At 37.6% G+C, this 26539-nt stretch overlaps 1 protein-coding gene across 8 annotated transcripts in view; it reads left to right on the top strand.

Moving 5' to 3' along the window:
• The window catches only part of RALYL (RALY RNA binding protein like), an 818932-nt gene extending 794671 nt beyond the window's left edge, over positions 1-24261 (top strand). For 7 of the 8 annotated variants that reach the window (XM_027561653.1, XM_027561650.1, XM_027561649.1 and 4 more), the window contains one exon: positions 23281-24261. Coding sequence is in view for 3 of the 8 variants with exons in the window: in XM_027561654.1 (XP_027417455.1) it covers positions 23281-23315 (35 nt within the window). In the remaining 5 variants the exon portion in view is untranslated. The remainder of the gene's footprint in view (positions 1-23280) is intronic. The other variant, XM_027561652.1, reaches the window with a different exon arrangement.
• The last annotated feature ends 2278 nt before the right edge of the window (positions 24262-26539 follow it).

Genomic DNA, 26539 nt, shown 5'->3' with positions numbered 1-26539 from the left:
CAGAGTTCACTCAGACTCACCTCCATTGAGTCGGTGATGCCATCCAGCCATTTCATCCTCTGTCGTTCCCTTCTCCTCCTGCCTCCAATCCCTCCCAGCATCAGAGTCTTTTCCAATGAGTCAACTCTTTGCATGAGGTGGCCAAAGTACTGGAGTTTCAGCTTTAGCATCAGTCCTTCCAAAGAACACCCAGGGCTGATCTCCTTTAGAATGGACTGGTTGGATCTCCTTGCAGTCCAAGGGACTCTCAAGAGTCTTCTCCAACACCACAGTCAAAAGCACCAATTCTTCGGTGCTCCACTTTCTTCACAGTCCAACTCTCATATCCATACATGACCACTGGAAAAACCATAGCCTTGACTAGACAGAGCTTTGTTGGCAAAGTAATGTCTCTGCTTTTGAATATGCTATCTAGGTTGGTCATAACTTTCTTTCCAAGGAGCAAGTGTCTTTTAATTTCCTGGCTGCAGTCACCATCTGCAGTGATTTTGGAGCCCCCCAAAATAAAGTCTGACACTGTCTCCACTGTTTCCCCGTCTATTTCCCATGAAGTGATGGGACCAGATGCCATGATCTTAGTTTTCTGAATGTTGAACTTTAAGCCAACTTTTTCACTCTCCTCTTTCACTTTCATCAAGAGGCTTTTTAGTTCCTCTTCACTTACTGCCATAAGAGTGGTGGCATCTGCATATCTGAGGTTATTGATATTTCTCCCAGAAATCTTGATTCCAGCTCGTGCTTCTTCCAGCCCCGCGTTTCTCATGATGTACTCTGCATATAAGTTAAATAAGCAGGGTGACAATATACAGCCTTGACGTTCAGTTAAATTTGAAACTTAGTTAGGAAAGCTAGAACACCAAGCTTTAAAACAAACAGAAACTAAGTTTCCCCATCTGCAATTTTTAAGTCCCCAAAGTATACAAAAAAACAAAAAATTACAAGTTCATAAGAAAATAAATTTCAGAGAATTCAAAACTAAAGTATGCCCAGATAAGTATACTAGATGTTATGATTCCAACTTCAGCTGGAGGGCAATGTGGTCTCTAGACTTAAGGAATTTTAAGATGTTAAAAGTATTGGGGTAGACAGACAATTTCCAAATGGTCTCTCTACGAATGTTAAGAGGCAGAATAATAAATCTAGTCTCTCTACTAATGTGAAGAGGCAGAATAATAAATCTAGAGTATAGACTCAAACAAAATAAGATATTTTCACAATCCCAGAGCTTCTGTGAGGAGAGAAACAAAAGATGAAGAGAATGGTACTGAAGTCCTTTAGAAATGAGAGGCAGTCCAAAAATAAGTCTTAAGTGTACAAAAAGATGGGAAAAGCACTGTTTTTCTAGTAATGCTGTAATGTGCTGGAGGGAAATAGAGCAATCTGAGGTACTAATGCTGACAGATTTCCAAAGGCTAGTTATGAGAGTTGTTGGAGAAATAAAACAATTCTGGCAACAAAAAGACCCTAGGCTACCAATATAGAAGAGAAAGTGCAATTTCTTGAGTAAACTTTCACACATTTGCATGCATGCAACACCAAAGTGACCACAAAGTTAATGTCAAAGAAAAATTGCACTGTATATAGACTGTACTAAGTTAAGAGTTAAGGTTAGGAGATGATTTATTTTAAAGAATCATTGCAAGGAAAGATGGAACTATTCTGATAGCCTTGAACATAAGATCTGTGAGTATCTCCAGTCAGGCCAAATGGGTTTTTCTTTTAATAGAGAGAGTAAACAAAACTAGAAAGAACTGAATGTTAGGAAATGGGGTGAATGGCAATAATGGGAGCAGCCGGTTTTCCGGGAGGGATTCTTTCGGAGGGACTGTATACTGGCTCAGGTTGATGTTGGGCCAAAGTTCAGTGTCCTGGAAGGGAGAAGTTTATCCAAAGTTTGGTTAATGAGAATTTTGTTATCATTGATCAACAAGGATAAAACAGATTAGCTAGTCATTTATGGGTTCAAGAATAAGAATTCTCTGTGTCTACCTGTGTCATAGGTAAACAAGGAAACATCAGTGATCTTGCCAGAATCATAGTGGTTCTTTGCAGGAAACATTTCCCAAAACACAGAGGGTGAAATAGTGGCCGGTGGGGGCGTGGGGGCGTCGGGGTAGGAGTCAGGATTCTTGATCATCACTGTTTCTTAGGATCACAGGGCTCAAGTAAAATTCGACATTATTATGTAGGCTTCCCTGGTTACTCAGACAGTAAAGAATCTGCCTGCAGTGTGGGAGACCCAGGTTTGACCTCTGGGTGGGGAAGATCCCCTGGAGAAGGAAATGGCAACCCACTCCAGGATTCTTGCCTGCAGAGTCCCATGGACATAGGAGCCTGGGGAACTGTAGTCCACGGGATTGCAAAAGAGTCAGACACGACTGAGTGACTAACAGTTTCACTTTCAGAGGTTATTTGGCCCATGATTTTGGAGATATCTCTACGCTGTAAACATTCGAGAGTAGAGTTAACTCCTGTTGAGATTTATTCCTGTGTCAAAAGTTGCAAGAAGGATCCAGATTCACTTGACCTCCAAACAGACACTCCAAACAACAAAAGCGGTGAGGGGAATTTGATTCCTTCATCCTTTTTATTTATTCATAAGTTTTATTTATTAATTTTTGTTTGCTCTGGGTCTTTGCTGCGTGGACCTTTCTCTAGCTGCAGCAAACGAGGACGACTCTCTAGTCATGGCCCAAGGGCTTCTCATCGTGGTGGTGGCTTCTCGTTGCCGAGCACAGGCTCTAGGCACAGGGGCTGTAGTAGCTGTCTTCAATCTGAATGCAGAGACTCCAGTCCAAATAATCAAACACACACACACACACACACAATGAAGTTTTATCTGTGGAAAAGAAGCATCCTATTCTGACTAACTGGGAGACAACCATTATTCCATTAAGGATGAGTAAGATTCTACACACTCATATTGGTAACATAGGATTCTTAAAGGAGCCCTTCTGTGTGGTCTGCTCATAATGCCTGTTTTTATGTCAAAAGGATAAAACCCATGCTGTCGTTCTCATGATGTCTAGCCAAACATTAAGTCAATAAATTCTTATAAGATTTGAAGAGGCAAAATTATCTTTCTCTTCCTATAAATTATTCCCAAATCCCAAAGGCCGAAAGCTATTGAAAAGAGGATCCTCAGTGACACTGAACTTTATGAAACATAAATAGTTGAGCGTAGATATATGTTCTTCCATTCATGCCATCTTAATTCAGAAAGCTAGCAAATACTTATTAGATGATTATTATACACAGGCACTATTTTAAGCACTGGTAAAAGAAAGTGAATAAGAAGGAAAAAACCTCTTTGGGGAAGTAGCTGAGTGGAAGTTTACATTCTGGTTAATTGGTGCTCAAGCTCAGTCACTCAGTTGTATTCAACTCTTTGCAACCCTGTGGAATATAGCCCATCAGGCTCCTCTGTCCATGGGATTTCTCACCAGGCTCCTCTGTCCTTGGGATTTCTCAGGCAAGAATACTGAAGTAGGTTGCCACTTCCTCCTCCAGGAGATCTTTCTGACCCAGGAATCAAACCTGTGCCTCCTGTGTCTCCTGCATTGCAGGCAGATTCTTTGCCACTGGGCCACTGGGGAAGCCCTATATTCTGCTGCTACTGCTGCTGCTGCTGCTAAGTCGCTTCAGTCATTTCCAACTCTGTGCAACCCCACAGACGGCAGCCCACCAGGCCTCCCCGTCCCTGGGATTCCAAGAACACTGGAGTGGTTTGCCATTTCCTTCTCCAATGCATGAAAGTGAAAAGTGAAAGTGAAGTCGCTCAGTCATGTCCGACTCCTAGTGACCCCGTGGACTACAGCCCACCAGGCTCTTCCGTCCATGGATTTTCCAGGCAAGAGTCCTGGAGTTGCTCAGTCACTCAGTCGTGTCTGACTCTTTGCGACCCCATGGACCACAGCACGCCAGGCCTCCCTGTCCTTGACCATCTCCCAGAAATGCTCAAACTCATGTCCATTGAGTCAGTGATGCCATCCAGGTGTTGGGGGAGTGTGTAATTTCTTTGGTTCTGTCTTGCCACAGCTAAAATTTGAAGTGGCAAACCAGTGTTACAGCTCGGTTACAGCTCAGTTTTATTTGGCAAGCAAAGAAAAATACATCCTCGAAGCATGAGGGTGGGCTGACCCAAAAAAAACGAGCAGAGAAGGCAGAGGCTCAATCTTGGCTCCTCTTTTTGTATGTTTTTCTCCTCCCTCTGAGCCTACCCTCTATAAACTGAGCTAGGTAGGAGGGCCGTTTCTTTCACCTGAGGTTCTCACTCCAGTCCTTGGACCTTCCTTTGTTCTATTTTCTTTGTTCTATTTCCTTTGTCTTTTAGCCACTGCTATTTTGGACTCCTTTTTCCTATTCTAACTACCTAACACAACCGTCTCATCCTCTGTCGTCCCCTTCTCCTCCCACCTTCAATCTTTCCCAGCATCAGGGTCTTTTCTTAATAAGTCAGTTCTTCACATCAGGTGGCCAAAGTACTGGGGCTTCAGCCTCAGCCTGAGTCCCTCCAAAGAAATCCCAGGGCTGATCTCCTTCAGAATGGACTGGTTGGATCTCCTTGCAGTCCAAGGGACTCTCAAGAGTCTTCTCCAACACCACAGTTCAAAAGCATCAATTCTTCAGTGCTCAGCTTTCTTTATACTTCAACTCTCACATCCATACATGACTACTGGAAAAACCACAGCTTTGACTAGATGGACCTTTGTTGGCAAAGTAATGTCTCTGCTGTTTAATATACTGTCTAGGTTGTCTTTTCTTCCAAGGAGCAAGAGTCTTTTAATTTCTTGGCTGCAGTTACCATCTGCAGTGATTTTGGAGCCCAAGAAAACAAAGTCTGTCACTGTTTCCACTGTTTCCCCATCCATTTGCCATGAAGTGACTGGATGCCATGATCTTGGCATTTTGAATGTTTAGTTTTAAGCCAGCTTTTTCACTGTCTGCTTTCACCTTCATCAAGAGGCTCTTCAGTTCCTCTTTGCTTTCTGCCATTAGGGCAGTGTCATCTGCATACCTGATGTTATATAGAATGAGGCTAACATTCTAGTTAGAGACATATTCTAAAACATATTCTTCAATCTGAACCTACTCCATAAAATTAATACAATCACTAGAGTATTCAATTAATATAGAGTATTAAAATAGAGTATTCAATGAACACTTGAGTGTTCATTGTTAAGCACTCCTTCATTATTTAAATTTTAACTTCCAAATTAAAAGGTCTACTTGGAATTCTCTGAAGAAAATGAATATGATAGATACTTCAGATAGAGGGCCTGTGAAAGGTGAATAGAAGTATAAGTACAAAGTGAATTCTGTTAACCACCAGTAATCCCCTAAATTTTACCTTAATGAAACTAGTACTGAAAAATATGTGATATTTAAAGCTACTAAAATTTGCTAATATTTTTTAAATTTTTTAAAATTTTTATACAATTTTAAAGTGCTGCTTTCCTTTTACAGTTATTCTACCATATAGGCTATATTCCTTATGTACAGTACATCACTGAGCCTATCTTTTTTTTTCTAATTGGAGGATAATTTCTTTACAATGCTCTGTTGGTTTCTGCTATACATCAACATATCAGCCATGGGCATACATATGTCCCCTCTCTCTTGAGCCTCCCTTCCACCCCCCACCCCATCTCACCCCTCTAGGTTGTCCAGAGCTCCAGGTTGAGCTCCCTGCATCATATATCAAACTCCCACTGGCTCTCTGTTTTACATGTGGTAATGTATATGTTTTAGAGAAGGCAATGGCAATCCACTCCAGTACTCTTGCCTGGAAAATTCTATGGATGGAGGAGCCTAGTGGGCTACAGTCCATGGGGTCGCTCAGAGTCAGACACAACTGAATGACTTCACTTCCACTTTCATGCACTGGAGAAGGAAATGGCAACCCACTCCAGCTGTTCTTGCCTGGAGAATCCCAGGCACAGGGGCGCCTGATGGGCTGCCGTCTATGGGGTCACACAAGTCGGAGACGACTGAAGTGACTTAGCAGCAGCAGCAATGTACATGTTTGAATGCTACTCTCTCAGTTTGCCCCACCCTATCTTCCCCTGCTGTGTCCTCAAGTCTGTTCACTTTGCATTAAGCTTATCATATGCCAAATGATTTGTGTCTCCCCACTACCCCTGTATCACCCTTCCCCTCACTGGTAACAGTTTGCTGTATTTTTTAGATTCTACATATGAGTGATATCACACAGTATTTTTCTTTCTCTATCTGACTTATTTCACTTAGCATAGCACCTTCTCAGGTCACGCAGTGGTTAAGAATCAACCTGCCAATGCAGGAGATGCAAGAGACACCTGGGTCAGGAAGATTTCCTGGAGAAGGAAATGGCCACCCACCTCCAGTATTCTTGCTTGGACACTTCCATGGAGAGAGAAGCCTGGTGGGCTACAGTCCATGGGGTAGCAGAAAGTCAGACACGATTGAGTACCTCAGCAGGCGCACAGCACGAATACCCTCCAAAGATGGTGACATGGCTGAGCAGCATTCTTAAATACATATATGTCGCATCTTCTTTATCCGTGCATCTTTTGATGGGCACTGAGGTTGCTTCCATATCTTGGCAATCATAAATAATGCTTCTATGAACACTGGGATGCATGCTTCTTTTCAATCTAGTGTCTTTGGTGTTTTTCAGATATATGAGCAGGAGTAGAACTGCTAGGTCATATGCTAGTTCTGTTTTTAGTTTTTTGAGGAACCTTCATACTGCCTTACATAGTGACTGCACCAATTTTCATTCCCACCAGCAGTGTGCACGAGTTCCTTTGCTTCACATCCGCACCAACACTTCTTAATGTTCTTTTTGATGACAGCCTTTCTAAAAGGTGTGAGGTGACATCTCATTGTGGCTTTATTTGCCTTTCTCTGATAATTAGTGATGTTGAGTATCTTTTCGTGTGCCTGTTGGCACTTCTGCATTTCCTCTTTAGAAAAAAATGTTAGTTCTTCTGCTCATTTTTTAATTGAATTATTTGGTTTTGATGCTGAGTTGAACAGGCTATTTATATGGGTTGAATATTAATCCCTTATTAATCATATCGTTTGCAAATATTTTCTCCCCTTCAGTAGGCTGTCTTTTAGTTCTGTCAGTGGATTTCTTTGCTGTGCAAAAGGTTTTATGTTTAATTAGGTTCCATTTGTTTATTTTTGCTTTTATTTCCTTTATTTTAGGAGACAGATCCAAAAACATATTGCTGCGATTTATGTCAAAGAGTGTTCTGCCTATGTTTTCCTGTAGGAGCTTTATAGTATCGAGTCTTATATTTAGGTCTTTAATTCGTTTTGAGTTTATTTTTGTATGTGTTGTAAGAGAATATTCTAATTTCATTCTGTTACATGTAACTGTCCAGTTTTCTCAGCACCGCTTATTGAAGAGATTGTCTTTCCTCCACTGTGTGTTCTTGCCTGCTTTCCCATAGATTAATTGCCCATAAGTGCGTGGGTTTGTTTCTGGACTTTCTTCTGTCCCACTGATCTATGCATCTGTTTTTGTGCTAGTGCCATACTGTTTTGATTGCTGTAACTTTAAAGTATAGTCTGAAGTCAAGGAACATGACTTCTCCAGCTCTTCTTTCTCAGTATTACTTTGTCCATTTGGAGTCCTTTGTACTTTCATATGAATTTTAAAATTGTTTGTTCTAGTTCTGTGCAAAATGCCATTGGTATTTTCATAAGAATACATTTAATCTATAGATTGCCTTGAATAGTATGGTCATTTTAACAATATTTAAATGACTGATACTTGTTCATGTAACAATCCGAGAGCCTGTTATATCTTTCCATCTGTTTGTGTTATCTTCAGTTTCTTTCATCAGCATCTTAAACCTACCTAAGGAGGCAAAAGATCTTTTTTCTGTAAATTATAAGATACTGTTGAAACAAATATACAGTATTTTTAAGAAATAAAGGGCTTCCCTGATAGTTCAGTTGCTAAAGAATCTGCTTGCAATGCAGAAAATCCCAGTTTGATTCCTGGGTCAGGAAGATCCACTGGAGAAGGGATAGGTTACCCACTCCAGTATTCTTGGTCTTCCCTGGTAGCTCAGCTGGTAAAGAAACCACTTACAATGTAGGAGACCTGGGTTCAACCCTTGGGTTGGGAAGATCCCCTGGAGAAGGGAAAGGCTACCCACTCCAGTATTCTGGCCTGGAAAATTCCATGGACTGTATAGTCCATGGGGTCACAAAGAGCCAGATGTGACTGAATGACTTTCACTAATCTTTAAGAAATAAAAATAGTTTGAGGAAATGATATAAAGCATAAGAGAATCAAAAGAATTAATTTTATTATTTTATTAATAATTTTATTGATTATTAAAATTGATGCTTTTATTTCAATAAAATAATTTTGAAATATGTGAACTCATGTGCTTATGAGTATGCTCAACAAAGCTTACTATATGTTTGTTAAAATGCTTCCATTTTTCTGTCAGTCACTCATGAGAAATAAATAACTCACTGATTGCCTAGTAAGTGTAGATTTGCTTCATTTGACTTTTAAAGGATCATTTTAACTAGAATTACTTTCAGTTTAGGGGAAACAGAGAATACAAATTGCATCTTGTAAAGGGGCCTTTTTTAAATACCCTGTAACCATGGAAATATCATTTTAGAGTCATAAAATTTTAACTAGACATAGTCCTGGTATCTAAAGCATCCTGTGTGCACCATGGCATATCAATGCAAATTCTATTAAATTCTCTGTGCCTTTTCACTGCTTACTGTTTTCAGATGGACAATTGTGTGTCAGTAAAGACTCCAGGCACTGAACTGCATGTGAACGTGTTCACTGCGTTTGGTTAACAGCCAGGTGAAAATTAATGTCTTAAACCTTTCCTACCTATTTTATATTCAAAGATGTCCATGGAAGTAATTCATTTCATCCTGTTAAATAATGAATGTTGGATCCCTGGCACAATACTAATATATTCCTTCATTCTTCTGGCACTAATGCTATTGATACTAAATTTTTTTAATTATCATTTTATTCTTCTAGATGTGTATATTAGTAATAATTTCTTTTTCTATAATATCAAATCTATAAAACACTGAAAACTTCGGTTATGTTTTCTTTATTCTAAATCTAAAATGTTATTCACAAGTAATATTCTATCTGGAAATACCAGAAACTATTTCTTAGGTACATCAGGCAATTCATTCATCCACAGTTTTAAAGTATATTCAAATTACACATGATGATGTTCCAACACTTGTCTATTGGATGGGTTAATAAACATTTCCAGAAAGAGACAGTTAATTGTAGATATAACCTCCCATTGTCTTATACAAAGGTTGTTGAATTTATTGGCCTAAGAATTTTACCCACAAAATGACTAGTGCTTTTTTTTTTTTAAGTTTTAAATTTTAATGTTCCAAATATAGTTGATCTATTGCCAAGTATTATAAACATAGGACTCTACTGACTTTTTATTGCTAGTTTTCAAAATATTGAGTGTAATAAACTTTAAAAACTTCAGAACAAAAATTTTAAAAGTAGTTAAATGACTGATCATTTGATAAATATCAGAGCCAAAAACCTGTGCTTGAGTAAGCTAAGAGAGTCATTAGCAGCAGTATTTCTGATGGAACTAATGTTACACCTTTTCAGGCTACACTGAATCTAATAATCTGTGACAGAAGAAATGAGAAAAGTTGTGAAAGCTTTTCATTAGATCAGAAATTGAAAGAAAGGGGAAAAAAGGTTTTTTTCAATTTGATTCATAGCTCAACTGACAGGGTCCCAGTGGAAAAGAAATTAATTGTCTAAATGGTGCCGACCTTTTACACTCCTTGCCCCATATTCTGGAAGTGAATTCCTAAATCTATTTGCCTGTGATGATATGAAGTTTATACCCAGGCAGCATTTGAATTGCAAAGGGCATCTTCACTTCACATTCCCCCTCCACAACCCAACCCCTCACCCCCACACCGTGTGCCTTTATTACGAAGCAGTAGGGGCCTGTGTCTCGCTGTTCCCCGTGCTTAAAACCCTGGCAAGAGCAAACCAGTCCACACCATCAGCCCTGCTCTGTCTCAGAGTCTCCCCTCACGAAACTCCACGGTCTCTCGGCTTGCTCTGAATATGGAAAAATGACAAGCTTCAGGGTAGCCTGGGATGAAATGAAAGTTCAGGCCTTCGGAGGACTGATAAGAATGCTTATCAGCTAGAACCTGATAAGTATTCTGGATACCTTGCCACATGTTTAGGAATACATATTAATAATGTGCAGTAACATTTCCTAAAAGCACACTTTGCTAACCCATGGTCTACTGGAAATAACATCTATAGCTGCTGCCATTTAAAGCTCTGTGAATTGGATAAGGTGTGGAATCTTTGGGGGCTTAATTATTTCAAAAATGTGGAAAAATAGCTTATCTTACTGAGGCAGAAAACTGAAAATGTGTGGTACAATACATACATACTCAGAGACACACATGCACACAGAGAGAGATTTTTATTTCATTCCAAGTCAAAAAATAAAAGAGGAAAAGGAAACTACTTTTTCCATTTTCATTTCCTTCCAGGAATAATAATGAGTTTTTCAATATATGTCATTTCATTTATTGCCTAAAATAATGTTGGGGAATAGGCATTTTATAAGTAACTGGTTTTAGAGAGTAACTTCCCTAAGGTCATCCTGATAATAAAGGCAGACTCAAAATTCAATAAACGTCTGTAAGATTCCAGTGACCGTAGATACTTTCACAGACTAGTATTCACAGATGTTATTAATTTTAATCGGTGCTGTACCTTTATGATCCTTGGTGACAATTTAACTTAATTTTAAAATTAAATTGACTTATCTTTTTAATGTAAAATAAACATATCTTTAAAACTAAACTTTAGTTCAGCTCAGTAAATGGAAAACCATATAATCCTTTTCATAAGTAAGGAATATCTTTTAAATAAATATAATGAAAAGACACGACTTTTTAAATTTAGTTTGTTGTTTTCATATGTTGAAAAATCTTGCATTCCTGTTTTTCTCTCTCACCCCCTCCCCTCTCTCACTGAAAACAAAGACAAAAAAATGTAGACAGTAGTAGAGAGATATCAGAATAAGCGTGAGCAGAAACTTTCTCTTTAATGCAATCAGAACTGTAAGAACACGGAGCGGGACAATTTTCTCATGATGCGAGTCAATGTCTCGAATGCACCTTCCCACCTAACAGCGTCTTGGGCACCTGCTGCCGTTTGCTTTCCGCTCTGAGAACAGGGAGCTCAGCCATGCCGCCCTGCACTCCACGCTTGATGTGAGGATGACTGAATGACACTCTGATTGGCCATCACCCTCCTACAGTCATCTGCCTTGTAGTTTTCTCCTTGAAATTGGCAGAAATTTTACATGCAAATTGACTTGTTAGCTCACAGTAGGAGAGTATGCCAAATTTTACAGAATTTGATACTTTTTAATCACATGCATACCTTCTCATTTAAATACCTTGATGCATCTCATTCCTCTGGATTTTCTGTGTGCTCAAAATTTGCAATTTTTGTTCCTATAAAAAGCATTCAATGTCATCTCTTTTAAAATTTTTTTCTTAACTTTTACTATAAGAAAAATGTTAGTATGAATTGAAAAAGCTTAAATTATCATGGTATTTGTATAAAAAGTAATAACTATGAAGTCAATCTCAAATTTTATCCAGAATTTTAAATAGCCTTAAAATTTAAGCTTAATTTCATTTTCTAATCATTGAGGCCACATTTGAGCTCTGTAAATACTAATGCTAAGCAAGGACATTTTTCCTTGAACTATCTCTAAATCAAGTAACTATTTCTGAAAGTAAATTCTTCAGTGCTCAGTCACGTCCGACTCTTTGCTACTCCATGGACTGCAGCACGCCGGGCTTCCCCGTCCTTCACCATCTCCCGCAGCTTGTTCAGACTCATGTCCATTGAGTCAGTGATGCCATCCAACCATCTCATCGTCTGTCGCCCCATTCTCCTGCCCTCAATCTTTCCCAGCATCAGAGTCTTTTCCAATGACTTGACTCTTCACATCAGGTCCAAGTATTGGAGCTTTAGCTTCAGCACCAGTTCTTCCAATTAATATTTAGGGTTGATTTCCTTTAGGATTGAATGGTTTTATCTCCTTGCAGTCCAAGGAACTCTCAAGAGTCTTCTCAGCACCACAGTTTGAACACGTCAGTTCTTCAATGCCTAGCCTTCTTTATGGTCCAACGCTCGCGTCCATACATGACTACTGGAAAAACCATAGCTTTGACTATGAGGACCTTTGTCGGCAAAGTGGTATCTCTGCTTTTTAATACACTAAGTTTGTCATAGCTTTTCTTCCAAGGAGTAAACATCTTTTAGTTTTGTGAATGCAGTCACCATTCACAGTGATTTTGGAGCCCAATAAAATAAAGTCTGTCACTGTTTCCAGTTTTTTTCCATCTATTTGCTGTGAAATGATGAGACTGAATGCCATGGTCTTAGTTATTTAAATGCTGAGTTTTAGGCCAGCTTTTTCAACTCTCCTCTTTCACCTTCATGACGAGGCTCTTTAGTTCTTCTTCACTTTCTGCCATAAGGGTGGTGTCATCTGCGAACCTGAGGTTATTGATATTTCTCCCAGCAATCTTGATTCCAGCCTGAGCTTCATCCAGCCCAGCAGGAAAATAAATTAGGTTGAAGACGTTCACCATAAAATTGATGTCTTTCCTATATGAGATATAGTATTTTCTTATGGAATATTTTCCTCAGATAAAATTAGTTACTTCTTTTCACAACTCAATGGGTTTAGCCAATGAAATGATTATACTAAAATAGTTAATAATGGGTAGCTTTATCACCTTATAGTTATGTAGCCATTGATAGTGCTATAAAAATAAAAAATGATACAGAAGTCCAATTACAAAATACCATTATCTATGACCCTCTTAAATAAAGTTTATTTATTTAAAATGTTTTAAGGTTATGTACAAATAAGTAAATATTCGTAATTCTTCTTTGTGACTCAGAAGCCAATTTCCTGTATTCTTTTATTTGCCTACATTGTTAGCATAAAAATAGAGAATCTGCAGAATAGTGTCATAAACGCCTTCTCTATTGGCTTCCGAGTACTCATCTACCAAAACCCCACTAGACAAAAGGCAGCTTCTGAGGCCTGAAGAAACCAGCAAGTCATTGGGGACATTCTGTCTGAAACTTCATCTGAGCCATTGTTTTCCCAGCACCTTCCATTGAGAACACACTTTTTTTTTTTTTGCTTTTTTTTAAGATTTATTTTATTTTATTTTTTAACTTTACAATATTAGTATCAACATGACTCCGCCATAGGTAGACACAAGAACATGCATTTTTAGAGGATGTTTTGTGCGGAGAGCACATTGTTGCCTACACTCAGACATGAGCCACCTATTCCTTGATGTTTATTCCAAACCACGTATTTATTTCAGTTTGGCCTTCAAACAAGGGCCACAGTGCGATTCTGGACTGGATTTATTTTACCCCTCTCAGTAAGAGCCCGGGTAGGTGACTTTCTTTCCTTATTTCCTCAGACTTCTCTCCATTAAGATTTGTGCATTTGTGAAATGCTATAGAAATCATTTATAGTTTCACATGTACATAGCAGTTGTAGGAGATATTGCATTTATGTGCCAGGTAATAACACAGAGGGATGACTCAGCAATAAACACCAGGTATAGGTGATAATTACAGACAGCCAGGCAGACGCAATGCCCTTCCTCTTTAACACAGCACAGTTTAGTGGTCATGAGTCTTTCCTAGGTTTCCAAAGTCAAAGCTGAGGAACAGATGATGATACTGCCTTCTGTTCAGGTCCATAAAGTGCGATTTCTTAGAGGAATCTAATTATAAAGGAAAAAATCATTTCCAATAAAAATTGGGGACACATTTGTTTACAGAAGTCTTCCAGAACTCAGCTTATCTTATTTCATCAATTTATTGAATTAAAATGCTCCAAGCTCTTATTTATCTTGACCCATACCAGAATGATCCTATAATTGATACTATTTCTAAATTCTACATTCTCTGATAGTATTAAAAAGAAAACAGAGGTAAGTGAGCTGGTATCCAAAACCTATTTCAAAAAGGCATGAGTAGGCAGTGTGATATAAATTTGTCCTATGAGACAAAGTCCAGTCTCCAATACCTCCTTCTCATTTCACAATTTTGGGATTTATTTTTTAATAATCAGGCAAGGACTCTGAGATCTCTCTGAATTATTCAGGATTGTATTAGATCCAGCATAATTTGAGTGCCAAGAGTATTTTCACAGTATTCCAAAGCTTTAAACCTTAAGATTTTTTAATTAACTGAATTTCTCAAATATTGATAAAAACACTTTATTAATAAAATAATAGTATAATTATTTCTTTTACATTACTATTTCACTTGCTCTCTCAGATTAATTTTGCTCAATTTTAAAATTGAAGATATTTTATTATGTTCTAATTATTTGACAAGTATATACAGTAAATTTAATTAAATTAAATGAAAATTGTTAAATAACCATGAAAACCTTTCCCTAGCTATTCTGAATGGTTGTAAATTAACTATGTTATTGTCAAGGGGTTTTAAATTTCAACCTCTAAACCAATCAATTCTAAATCACATTTAAGTTATATATAAAATAATTTTTAAAATATTTCTTCTTGTGTGCCAAAAGCAGTTACTCAAAGAACCGTAGAAAGCAATAAAATGTGTAAAATTTCAAAGTTCATAATAATCTTAGCATTAATCAGCTTTTGGCTTCTAGCATTGGAATTAAGCAATTTGGAGTATTATCCTAAAATTATCATTATCTTTTACCAGCATTGGGAGTAACTAATGGTTGTTAGACACTATATAATTAGCATGAGAAATCAGAAATCAGTGGATGATCAAATACAAGTTATGGGCCAAATAAGATTACTATGATTTATCAATTCAGCTACTCAAATATGATTGTCAGTGAGCCCAAAACACAATCATAATTATCTTCAGAAAGTATCAGAGGACAGTTTTGAAAGAATTAAGAGAAATATTAATGTGTTACTTTGTGTAACAGAACATTCAAGCTCTGGTAAATCATATAATTCAGCAATTATTTTTCAGTATTTAATTAAATTTTTACAGAGACATTTTAAATAAAACTTGTAATCCACATTAGATAATTTTACTCTGCAGTTAAACATTCTTTTTTTTTAATCAAATGTATTTTTACAACATAAAAGGTCTCCTTTAGACAGATGCCTAAAGTAAGATTTTAATTTAAATGATTTGAATTAATCCAAGGCAGAACTTTAAAAAAAAATCCAAACAGAGAAAGGTAGGCTGTATACGAATCCTAGTACTTTCTCAGTAATCCCGTCTCTTTTACCCGACTCACCATCAGAACACCAGTGTATTTTCATATCCCAGTTGAGATCACCTCTGCTAAAATTAATATCGTGCCCAGTCTGAATCTGCCTGCAATGCAGATTGGGTTCGATCCCTGGGTTGGGAAGATCCCCTGGAGGAGGAAACTGCAAGGCACTCCAGTTTTCTTGCCTGGAAGATCCCACGTACAGAGGAGCTTGGCGGGCTGCAGTCCACGGGGTCCCAGAGAGTCAGACACAACTGAGCATGCACACGCCTGACTCCCACTGTCCTGCTCACAGCTAGGCAGGATAGGACGCTACTGAAAGCACCACTCCCAAATAAAGCACTGCGGGTTTGATTTAGTCAAGACACTCACTGTCGGATCCAAGGATAAGTGACTAACATGAGGATGATTCTTGCCCAGTGGTTTGTAATTAAAATCAAACGGGAACATACTTAAAGTGGTCTATGAACTTTTACACACTATATACACAAAATTTATTATATTGATTGTTGTCCATGCCCGTCTTAACCCAGTCCCAGATACTAAGAATAGCCCAAACACAATCAACTTGCTTGGGACAAATTAAGGGAGTCTTGGATAAGTAATTCAGATGCCACAGATTGTAAGACATTCTTGTTTTTCTTACTATAAGCGTATTCATTGCTCCAAGTTTACTCTAACAACTGGATCATACTTTCTTCCTGGGAACAAATGGGGTCCACACGTAGAAATGAATAAGTGAATCAAAACAGATTCCTGCCCTAACGTTTTGTCTAATACCAGTCCACTCCCCGTAGAGCTGGTCTCTGCCTTCCTCTCTCTTACTGTTTTGGAGAAATGACCTGAATTTCTGTCCCATGGGTGGGATCCTCCTGGTACCTCTCTACCTCTCAAATTCGGTCTGGCTGTCTGATCTTACCACACTCTCTAGGTTTTGTCTCAATAGATAGCGCAGCCAATTAGCAGATTGAGACTCAAAGAAGCAAATTCTCTTCTCCCCACTCTCATCCACAAATGGAGCAGGAGACTGTGAGGTGAAGAGCTCTGTGCCCGTCAGCAGTGGTTACCAGGGAAAGCCCTCCTGCCTTGGCTGGGGAGTCAGGCCAGGTCCTCCTTCACTCACGAATCACTTTCTTAACCGCTCCGTTACTCTGATTCACTAATGCTTCTGGGGTGACCATCGAGAAGAACTGTATGGCTCCTGATAATGTTGCATCTTATCACACTAAACAAATTGTTTACTGTGGTAAACAATGAATTAATGAATCCAAAAGAAGACTAGATCTGCCTCTTATTTGAACATTATTTGTGATTTCAATTAAATGACGTGGACTCTAGAAACACAAATGATCTGTGTGTCTAGATGTAAAAACCATTACTGCGCTAATATATTTGTTAGAGACAGCAGCAATTAGATACAAAACGATGCAATTAACTCTGAAGAGAGTTTTTTAGAAATCACATACAGTAAGCCATGTCCCAAATCAAATATCCATAAAGAAAATGGCATTTTTAATTGTCATTTTACATTAGCACATTATTTTCAACTCAATATCAAAAACTATATTTTATCTATGCCATCAGTGTCATAAACTAAAATATGAATGTCATAAGTTTGGCAGTCACTTTATAATATTTGTAAGAACACAAGTTATTTGGATTTGGTAAATTTAAATTAATATTAATCTTGTTTTCTTTTTCCTTTTCTGATGGTTTTATAATATTGCTTTCTATTTTTCTTCATTTTATAAGAGAGGACATCAAACATCTGAGCATTACCTTTGTAGTAAATCCAATGATTTTATAGAAAATGATTGATTTTGCTACTCTTTTCATCTTTCCATTTGGCATGAAATAAAGCCTAAGGATCTGGATATTTGTGAACTACTATAATATAAACAGCTAGGGTTTTGTCTCATGGTCATACTTATTTGAGGAATGTTGAAAGACAGATGGAGCATAAGATAAAGATATGCGCATATGGACAGAATAATGAGTGTGGATTATAAAGCTGAACTGTTAGGAATTGGAGGTAAAAACAAGTAAGGAGGAAGGAAATGGGATGGAGACAGGAAAGAAGCCGTAAGAGTGACCAGGTAGCGCGGCCAGAAGACGGTTGGCCAGCGGAGTCCTGACTTACCGAGAATCACTGGAGTTAATGTGAGCTATAGGTTGGTCATCAGTTGCACCCAACTTAAATGCTTGCCGGTAGTTAGACAACTGAAGCAGAACTCCCACCAGAATAACTGTACCAGCTTGTAACATCTCTCAAGCTCCCTTCAGACTCCCTTTCTGCCTTTAATCCCCTAGTGGGATTTCTGAGTTTACTATTTAATTATCCTACTCAGCCCCGGTCACCAGGATTAGAGGCTGTCAGCCTCTAAGACTCACATAGTAGAGCAGCTGCGTTCATTTGTAGACGCAGCAGTGAGTCACTGCCCTCTTGGTTTTCATATGATTGTGGATCTTCTGCTGTGGTTCTTTCACTCTGAAGTATAATGCAATTTTGGCCCCAGAGTTTATCAATCGAAGGTAACATTTGATTTATAATAAACAATCACTGCTGGGATTCTGTTTATATTATTTAGAAATTTGGATTGAATTGAATCCCAGTTGTAATAAGGGATTTGTAAAAGCCAGATGTATTCACATTGCTTATAAAAAGTGGATGGTTGAATAATTACTCAGTAAACATGATTAGTGGTGACAAAAATATAGATTATTCCTGCTCATGAGAACTGCTTTTCCATAAAATGTTATATAGCTTCCATTACTCACATTTTCTTTTAACTTTTTTGCTTTTATAGAAATACAGATTATCTATATTTATTTATTATAATCTCAATTCAAAAAAGATTTCTGTCATGAATGAAAGACTATTTCTTTAAAGTATGTTTTTGTGGTAGAGTTTTAAATAAGGTGTATTTATGCAATATATTGCTGTACTTATTTTATTTCAAATATATTAATTCATGAGGTTCAAAATTAAATGTGCTTTCCCTGTAGATTAATACTCTCCTTTTCAACTTTGTCGAATAGAAGTAAATTGCTTGGTTCAATACAAACTAAGCCCGCATGAGTGGCTGTTTTTCTTGTTTTTCAGAAATAGGAGACACTAAGAGTTGAAAAAGCATTCATCATCAGGAGAATTTATTTTAAAAGCATCCAAGCTCCTATACAGCCAGTAGATAAATTATCCACTATTCAACAGAAGGAAAGCACAATTAGTTTCACATTATACTAAGCAAATCAGCTCTTTAAGTGACAGTTGTTTTTGAGAAAAAGGCCGCAAGAATATCATAGTTGTTCCCTTTCTCCCATGTCTTTAGAAGCAAACAACTAGTCTTTTCTCAGACTACAGTTCTATGGGAAGCAGGGTGAATATATTTTGCTGTTGGTTTAGATAAGGAGAATTATATTCATGCCTTGTATCCATATGGTTAATAACACCTTCTTCATGTAATCTGCCATCACTTAACCTGAAGAAGCACGATTAGTAAACTTTGCATACACAGCTACTGCAGCATTTTAAGCAACTTCCATCTGTAATAATGAAGTGATCAATGGAGGTCTTGGAGGAAAGAGTGCAGTGCAAGCATATAGCCTCATGCACACAGAAATCATCCGTCAAAACCCCCAAACCACAATGCCTTAAGCTTGCAAGTCAGCCATAGCTCAGTTGTAAAAGAATCTGCCTGCAATGCAGGAAACCCCAGTTCGATTCCTGGGTCAGGAAGATCCACTGGAGAAGGGATAGGCTACCCACTCCAGTATTCTTGGGCTTCCCTTGTGGCTCAGCTGCTAAAGAATCCGCCTGCAATGCAGGAGACCTAGGTTCCATCCCTGGGTCAGGGAAGATCCCCTGGAGAAGGGAAAGGCTACCCCCTCCTATTCTGGCCTGGAGAATTCCATGGACTGTATAATCCATGTGGTCTCAAAGAGTCGGAGAGGACTGAGCAGCTTTCACTTTTCACTTTTATCCTTCTATAGGCTAAGTTTAAATTTATTTATTAAGGTATTCATTCCACATTTATAAGGGATAATTTTTGATACATATATATAAGAAATGTACAAAATGTCTTTACACCACACAAAAAGTAGCACATGGAGTTTGACCCTTAAGTTCAAGATTTCATTGTCTCTTTTCATGTAAATGCACACAGCCTGGAACTACATAAAGAACACGTAGAATGATGTCTTAATTTTTTAAAATACATATATATTTTATCAGTAAGGATATAATGTATATTGTGTGAGGAAGAAGATAAGAATAAAAAAAAAGTGGGACTAAGGGAAAGAAGCAGAGAGAGAGAGAATGTCAAAACATTAAAATGCACTTAAGCCTAACCCGTGCAGTTTCTTTCCTGGTGATATAAGTTTTTTCTATGCTTTGACTGGAGAAAAGATTATTAAGGGTATATATTTTGTTATTTTTAGTTGTTTAATTTATGAAAGCTTTAAAATGAAAATTGTTAGGCATTAATTATTAGGATTATAAGTAGAGCAAATTTTACAAAGTACTTCTAAGAATTCTTTGAAAAATGATTGTCCCTGATTAATTAAATGTTGTAAATGACACTTGTAAATTTAACATATTGTTTATCGTGTTTTTAAGTACTTTAATTGTCTGGTTTAACAAATAAAATCTTTCTGAGAATTAAATAATTCTTAAAATCTAATAAGTTAAGTATATGATGTCCTAAAGTTTTCTTAGACTGTCCAGTATCACACTTGAATATAAGATATGGATATAAGACAGATCACAAAACTGAAATATTAAGTCTCAATTTTTAACTGCAAATTAAACTAAAAAATTCTAAGACAAAATCGTATGGCTGTCACATTAATAGACTAAATTACTTTAAATAACACATGTTTACAGTACCAAATGTTCACAGATTTCGTAACACAAAAATATTATGGAGACCATATAATATAATGGAGACCACAAAATAATATGGAGAGCACATTTTCTTAGCACAAAAATATAACACAAAAAAATTATAACGTACTATGATTTCTGTTCCTGTAAACATATTCGAGTCAACTCTAAGTCTTCTTAGAACTAAAAGGAATGTCCTCACTAAGGAAGATGACATCCAGTTAACTAAAGTCTTTGAGACGCGTATCTGCTCTTGAGTGTGAAAGGCACATGCCCACGAAAGAAGAGAAAATACCTTCCAGGCTCCCTGAGTTCCTTTCAGCCTGGGAGCTTGACTGGACACGTGACATAAAGCTGCCGATGTCCAGGGCCATTTTCACCACCTCAACTGCTTTTTCAGTCTTTTTCATAATCTCTGTATCACAGGCCTCAAAACTTTAGTAGAAGGTCGAGTTCCCGGGTTCTCCGGCCACTCGTAGGTGTCAGTAACTACCAGAAAAGCAGCCTGTGTGCGTGCCCAGCCAGCCCTCACTCAGCCTCACGAGATAGGGCTTTGGTCTGCAACATTTTCTTACTGAGAAGTAAAGAGCCCACAAAGCTTTTGTGAGCCTCACAGCTTTGTACGGAAATACTGGACTGGCCAAAAAATTCCTTTGGTTTTTTAAGTAAAAATAAGAGACACATTTTTCATTTTCATCTAGAACTTTGTTTTGTTCCATTACCTTCTGCCATTTTTCAGCCGACTTCATAATTCCAAAATCTTCCTCAAACTTATCTTTTTGAGCAAAGAATCATCTTCCAGATAATTGAAATTGTTTTTCCTTTAAGAGAATTTTGCAAAGACCAAAATAAATGGACATCCAAAGATGCCATGTCTGCTTGATACAGCAAATGAATCAGAACTTCCAAGCCAAGCTGTAAGGGTTTTTCCCTGGTCATCAAAGAAACATGTGGTCTTGCGATATCCTGATGGAGGAGTATGCATTTTCTGTTGACTAATTCCAGATGCTTTTCATGGAGTGATGTTCTCAGTTGGTCTAATTGGGAGTGTACTTGTTGGAATTAATTGGCTTTCTGGAAGGAGCTCAAAATAGAGGACTCCTTTCCAATTCCACCATATTCACAACATTACCTTCTTTGGATGAAAACCTGCCAAACCTGCCTTTGGTGTGGTTGGTGGTGGTTCACTTGGCTTGTCCCATGATCTCTTCCATTCCACATTATTGTACAGTATCCACTTTTCATCACTTGCCACAATTAGTTTCAAAAATGGAACATTTTCGTTACGTTTCAATAGAGAATCATATATGGAAATTCTGTCAAAAAGGGTTTTTTTGCTTAACTTATGTGAAACCCAAACATCAAAGGGATTAACATACAAAGCTGATGCAAATGCTTTTCAGCGATACTTTGAGTATGCTGGCTATCTCCACTGTGGTGTAACTTTGATTGTTCTCAATGAATGTCTCGATTTGATTGCTGTCAGCTTCAACTGGTCTCCTTGACCTTAGAGCATCGTCCAGCAAGAAATCTCTAGCACAAGATGTCACAAACCACTTTTGACATGGTTTGATCAGTCACAGAACCGTCTCTATACACTGCACAAGTTTTTTCTTGCATTTCAGTTGCATTTTTAACATTCTTGCAATAATAAAGGATAATATGCCAGAAATGCTGCTTTATTTTTTCATCTTCAATATTAAAATGGCTACACAAAAAATTCACCAGTTTTGATACAGTTTTTTTTTTAATGCACAATGATATCCCAGCTGTCACAATACAATCTAACAAAATTGTTTTCAATGAAGTTAAAGGCAATGAAAGGCAACTAGAGCCAGCTTACAGCAGGGGATGAATGAATGAACTTTTTGGCCAACCCAATACTTTTCTGGCTTTAAGTTAAATAAGTGTTCCTTTGTTCTGCTTAAAGGTGTAAAGCAGTGGTCCTCGGACACGCATCTATCTTCTAGCACTTCAGACTCCATGAGGGCGGGCTCCGGGTCATTTTCAGGCAGCAGCAGGGATACACGTAGATAATTTGCCCTCCATCCACTCTCTGGGAGACGTGCTAACCGTAGGGACCACACGGTTAGAGCTGTAAAGGGTCATCCCATCCAAAGCTTGATCACATCAGGTTTTGCTTGACAACCTTGATACCACAATACCAAGACAAAAAAGTTTGGAGTTCTCCCCTGGGATTGATAACCAGGAGCGCTGCTAGGTATATTGATAACAGATGTATGATGTTCCTCTCAACAGCAACTCCCATCCTAATTGATTTGCTTGTCTTTGACTCTAAGACATAGGTTTCCCATCTAACACCAAAAAAATCTTTGAAGTTGATGGATAGTGGGTTTAGTTATATATTTTACCTGAACAGAAAGACCTCAAACTTGATAGGATTGTAGAATAAATAATTGCCCTCTCCACTAGTCTAAATAGTCTTGCATTATTTTATCTCCATATTCATATTCGATTTCTCAATTCAGTTCTTCAGCCAATTGAATTTTTCACTCTTAAATGGTTTCCTAGCTCATGGTTGCACCCCGACTCTTTCACTGTCCTTCCTGCCTCTAGATTCCTTCTTTTGTAACCAACATTGCGTAACTCAGATCAGATCCCTGCATTGATTTTTTCTCCCATCCTAAGAATATGAGGCTTAGGAATGCGCTCTTAAAAGCCTTTTCCAGGTGAAAAATACTCCATGTTCACTCTTTAGGGGCAATAAGGGGTCCTGAGCAGCTCAGACCTCTTAGCCTAGATCTACTTGTGGTTCTCTTCTGACCGTGACAAATAATTGAAAAATAATTGTTGGTCTCAATCAGTAAATCAACTGGATTAAAAAAAAAAATCATTTCATGCTATAAACATAAATAATTTTAGTGTTGTGTACAACAAAGGATCTGAGAACTTAAAGCTTCTCAGAAGTATTTATCCTAGAGATCTAAGACTCCTTTTGTCTTTTGCCTCATTAAGCCTTAAAATCTAACTTATATATCTTTGCGTGCTATCAGCAATGAAATAAAAATTTCTGTATTTTAAATAATTTTTCTTTCTCAGTTTCTACAGATAAAGTGATTTCAAGTAATGAATGATGCCATCAAAGCAGAAAAGAGAAACTGTGAAAACCCCCAGAAATGTGAAAGGAGGTTTCCTACAGGATAACAGCATCTTCGGTTCAGTTTATAAAAACCCAAATTAATAAAATGGACAGTATTGTTCAATTTTAGAAATTCCATTTCTTCTATGTTCTAAGCTGTATAATTGTCAGGTTTTTATGGTTTAGATTGTAAATGTGTTCTTCCCTTTGCTAATTATGTTTTTTTTTTAAGTCTTAAAAGTCTTAAAATGTGAAGGACATTTATGAATGGTAAGGGAGACACTGTATACAAATGTATATTTGTAAAAGCTATTTTTATGATTAGCATGTTTTACTGTTGATCATATATAAAAGTCAGGTGATATTGCAATTATAAACTTAAAACTTATTTCCAACAATGTCATGTAAGAAAAGATACATTGTATGCTAGTTTTTATAATTTATTTTTAACTTATAGTTTAAAGTACTTCAGATCATAATGATAAAATACTTGAAAAATTGTATTTCTGCCCTCAATAAGCACCATTTTTATTAATAAAGAATGCAGATATTTCAGATGTGATTCAATAGTTAAAGGATTGTTGGTTTGACCTGTAATTAAATTGAGCATCCTCTGCTTAACTGAACTGAAATGATCCAATTAATACCCAATATTTCAGTCTGGGTAGGAGATCCCATGGATGGATTTTAATGCCAATACAGATGAGAACTAGATTGGCAAGGAAGATTGTTCTGCCTTTGGATCCAAAAGTTCAAATTAGTGCATACATCACTTCATTCCATCTCCTATTACTAAGGATTCTCCATTCCCTGGCGTTGCAAGTGTTTTCCAAATGCCCTTAGCTGGTGTCTTGTGCTGTGGAAATGGAAGAAACCATCTTCACAGACTAGGAGAATTAAGTGTATAATTTCTTAATAAATACTGCTTCTTTTAAAACAAAGTTGGTGTGCATCTTTCTTTTGGGGTGCATTTAGTTTTAATACTCAGTTTGAATTTTTAAGTCATTTGTAATGTCACAAAATCAGTGCAATAATGAAAGCAGCATAACCTTATTAATATGCAGATTACATGTTCTATATGCCTACATGTTATATGGGATGACATATTCTGGAGCACATTAATTTGGTATGTAATAGAAAGTCAGAGGGCCCTCAACCATGACTGAAGGAACAGCAGTATGGTTTATATTTCTAGAAAGCATATTTTTAATCCAAATACAGAATTTTGAGACAGTATTTCAGGATAGAAGGCAAAACTGCTTGAATATAGGTATTTATGTTCTGCCCAACTAAAATTCTGCTACTAAATGATTGTCAGCTCATCATCAAAGAGCAGATAGAAAACATGCAAACTATAACCTCACTTACAGGCTTAAGGCCACTTTTTTCAAAGAAGTTGAGCATCTAAAATCATCTTTGTGGGTTTTCTTTTATTTTTCTACTTTAATTTCACTAAGGTGTGTAATCCTCTTTCTCTGTCTTTTAATTGTAAACTAATACAGTCTTACACAATTTCATCCAACAAAGAATATTAAAAAAAAAAACAAATTTTGAAGAACAAAAGGAACTCTGTTATTAAAGAAAATAAATATATTGCATTTTCCTATTTAAAGTGTTTAACAATTTGCCCACTACAACCTAGAGGCTGGATCAGGAATACGTTTCCTTTTTAAGGAAATGTGAAAGCCACAATGTGGTATACTGGTTTTAACCGTAATGGAGTATTGGAGATTTTATCATTGTTGTGTTTTAATTCTGAAGCTGCAAAGAGCCTGTGGATGCTTCTGTAATGGGCTTTCCTGGTGGCTCAGACAGTAAAGAATCTGCCTGCAATACAGGAGACCTGGGTTCAATCCCTGGGTTGAGAAGGTCCCCTGGAGGAGGGCATAGCTACCCACTCCAGTATTCTTGCCTGGAGAATTCCATGGAGAGAGGAGCCTGGTGGGCTACAGTCCATGGGGTCACAAAGAGTTGGACATGACTGAGCGACTAAGAACAGCACACTTCTGTATAAATCAACAAAGTGATTTCATAGTTTGCTGCCAAGCAGATGTGTTTGCCTGGCATAATCTGATGCTCCAGAAAGGGACTGTTGCAGGTACTGTCTGCTAGGAAAATACTCATGTGTATATTTTCCCAAATTTACCATTTGTCTGTCCTCATAGTAGTCAATAAACAGTGTAGCATCTATATAATTTATTATTATAAATTAAGGATGGTACACTTTCTCAGATATTCATTAACTGCTCCCAAAGTAAAATGAATAATTCAAATGTATGAAATAATTCTTTGTTGTTGGAGTTGATTTTCTCCACACAGGCTTTGAAATATAAAACCATGGGTCTTTTTCTTTATTCACTACCCATTCCTGGCTTAGGAATTTCCTTTGATGACAAGGATGGAACAAAATATACACCAGATCAACAAAATATAGATTATGGGGGATTATGATCCCTGAAGGTTCAGTTAACAAGGAAGGTTTTAATAAGGAGAGGAGTGTGGACTCCTAACTCAGATAACGTCAGTCTCATGGAAGAAAGAAAAGTGGCGTTTCTCAATGCAGTCAAGAAAAACATATGGGGCCACAGCCCCACTGCCGGGGAGTTAGGTAGACTGGGCACTGGTGATAACGGAAAGGGGAAATTCCAAGTTTGCATCCACCTGCTTCAACACAAGAATAGTTTTCAAGCAGAAATACACACAAAAATGATAGAAGTGAAACAGAAGGTGAGAAGAAACTACTTTAAATGGATTGAAGTTCAGAAAACAGGAATCACAAGTGCAAATGCCTGCAGAGGCCTGATAGGAAATACAAACGCACGAATCAGGCCTGAAGTAAGTCAGCAGAACTTCAAGCAGCCATGAAGATGAGGAGACCCAGTGGCTGTCTAATTCAGAAATGCAGACCGGGATTCACCCGTTTTCCTGATTTTTCCAGAGGAGGCAGACATCCGGAGTTTTAAATGAGATTTTCTATTTTCTTTTGCTTTAAAGTGAATATGAATGAAACTGTACCTAGGATTTAGTAGTTCCAAAACAAAACAAAGCAAAAAAATTCTATAGTACGGGGGGAGGGCAGATTGAGAAAGTAGTTGGCACATACACACTATCATGTGTAAAACAGATCACTGGTGGGCAGCTCTGTATAACAGGGAGCCCCGCCTGCTGCTCCGTGAAGACCTGGAGGGGAGGGGTGGGAGGGGAGAGGGGGTTCAAGGG

This window comes from Bos indicus x Bos taurus, chromosome 14 (assembly GCF_003369695.1).
Source record: "Bos indicus x Bos taurus breed Angus x Brahman F1 hybrid chromosome 14, Bos_hybrid_MaternalHap_v2.0, whole genome shotgun sequence".
Classification (NCBI taxonomy): domain Eukaryota; kingdom Metazoa; phylum Chordata; class Mammalia; order Artiodactyla; family Bovidae; genus Bos; species Bos indicus x Bos taurus.
This window is presented reverse-complemented; position numbering and strand designations above follow the sequence as displayed.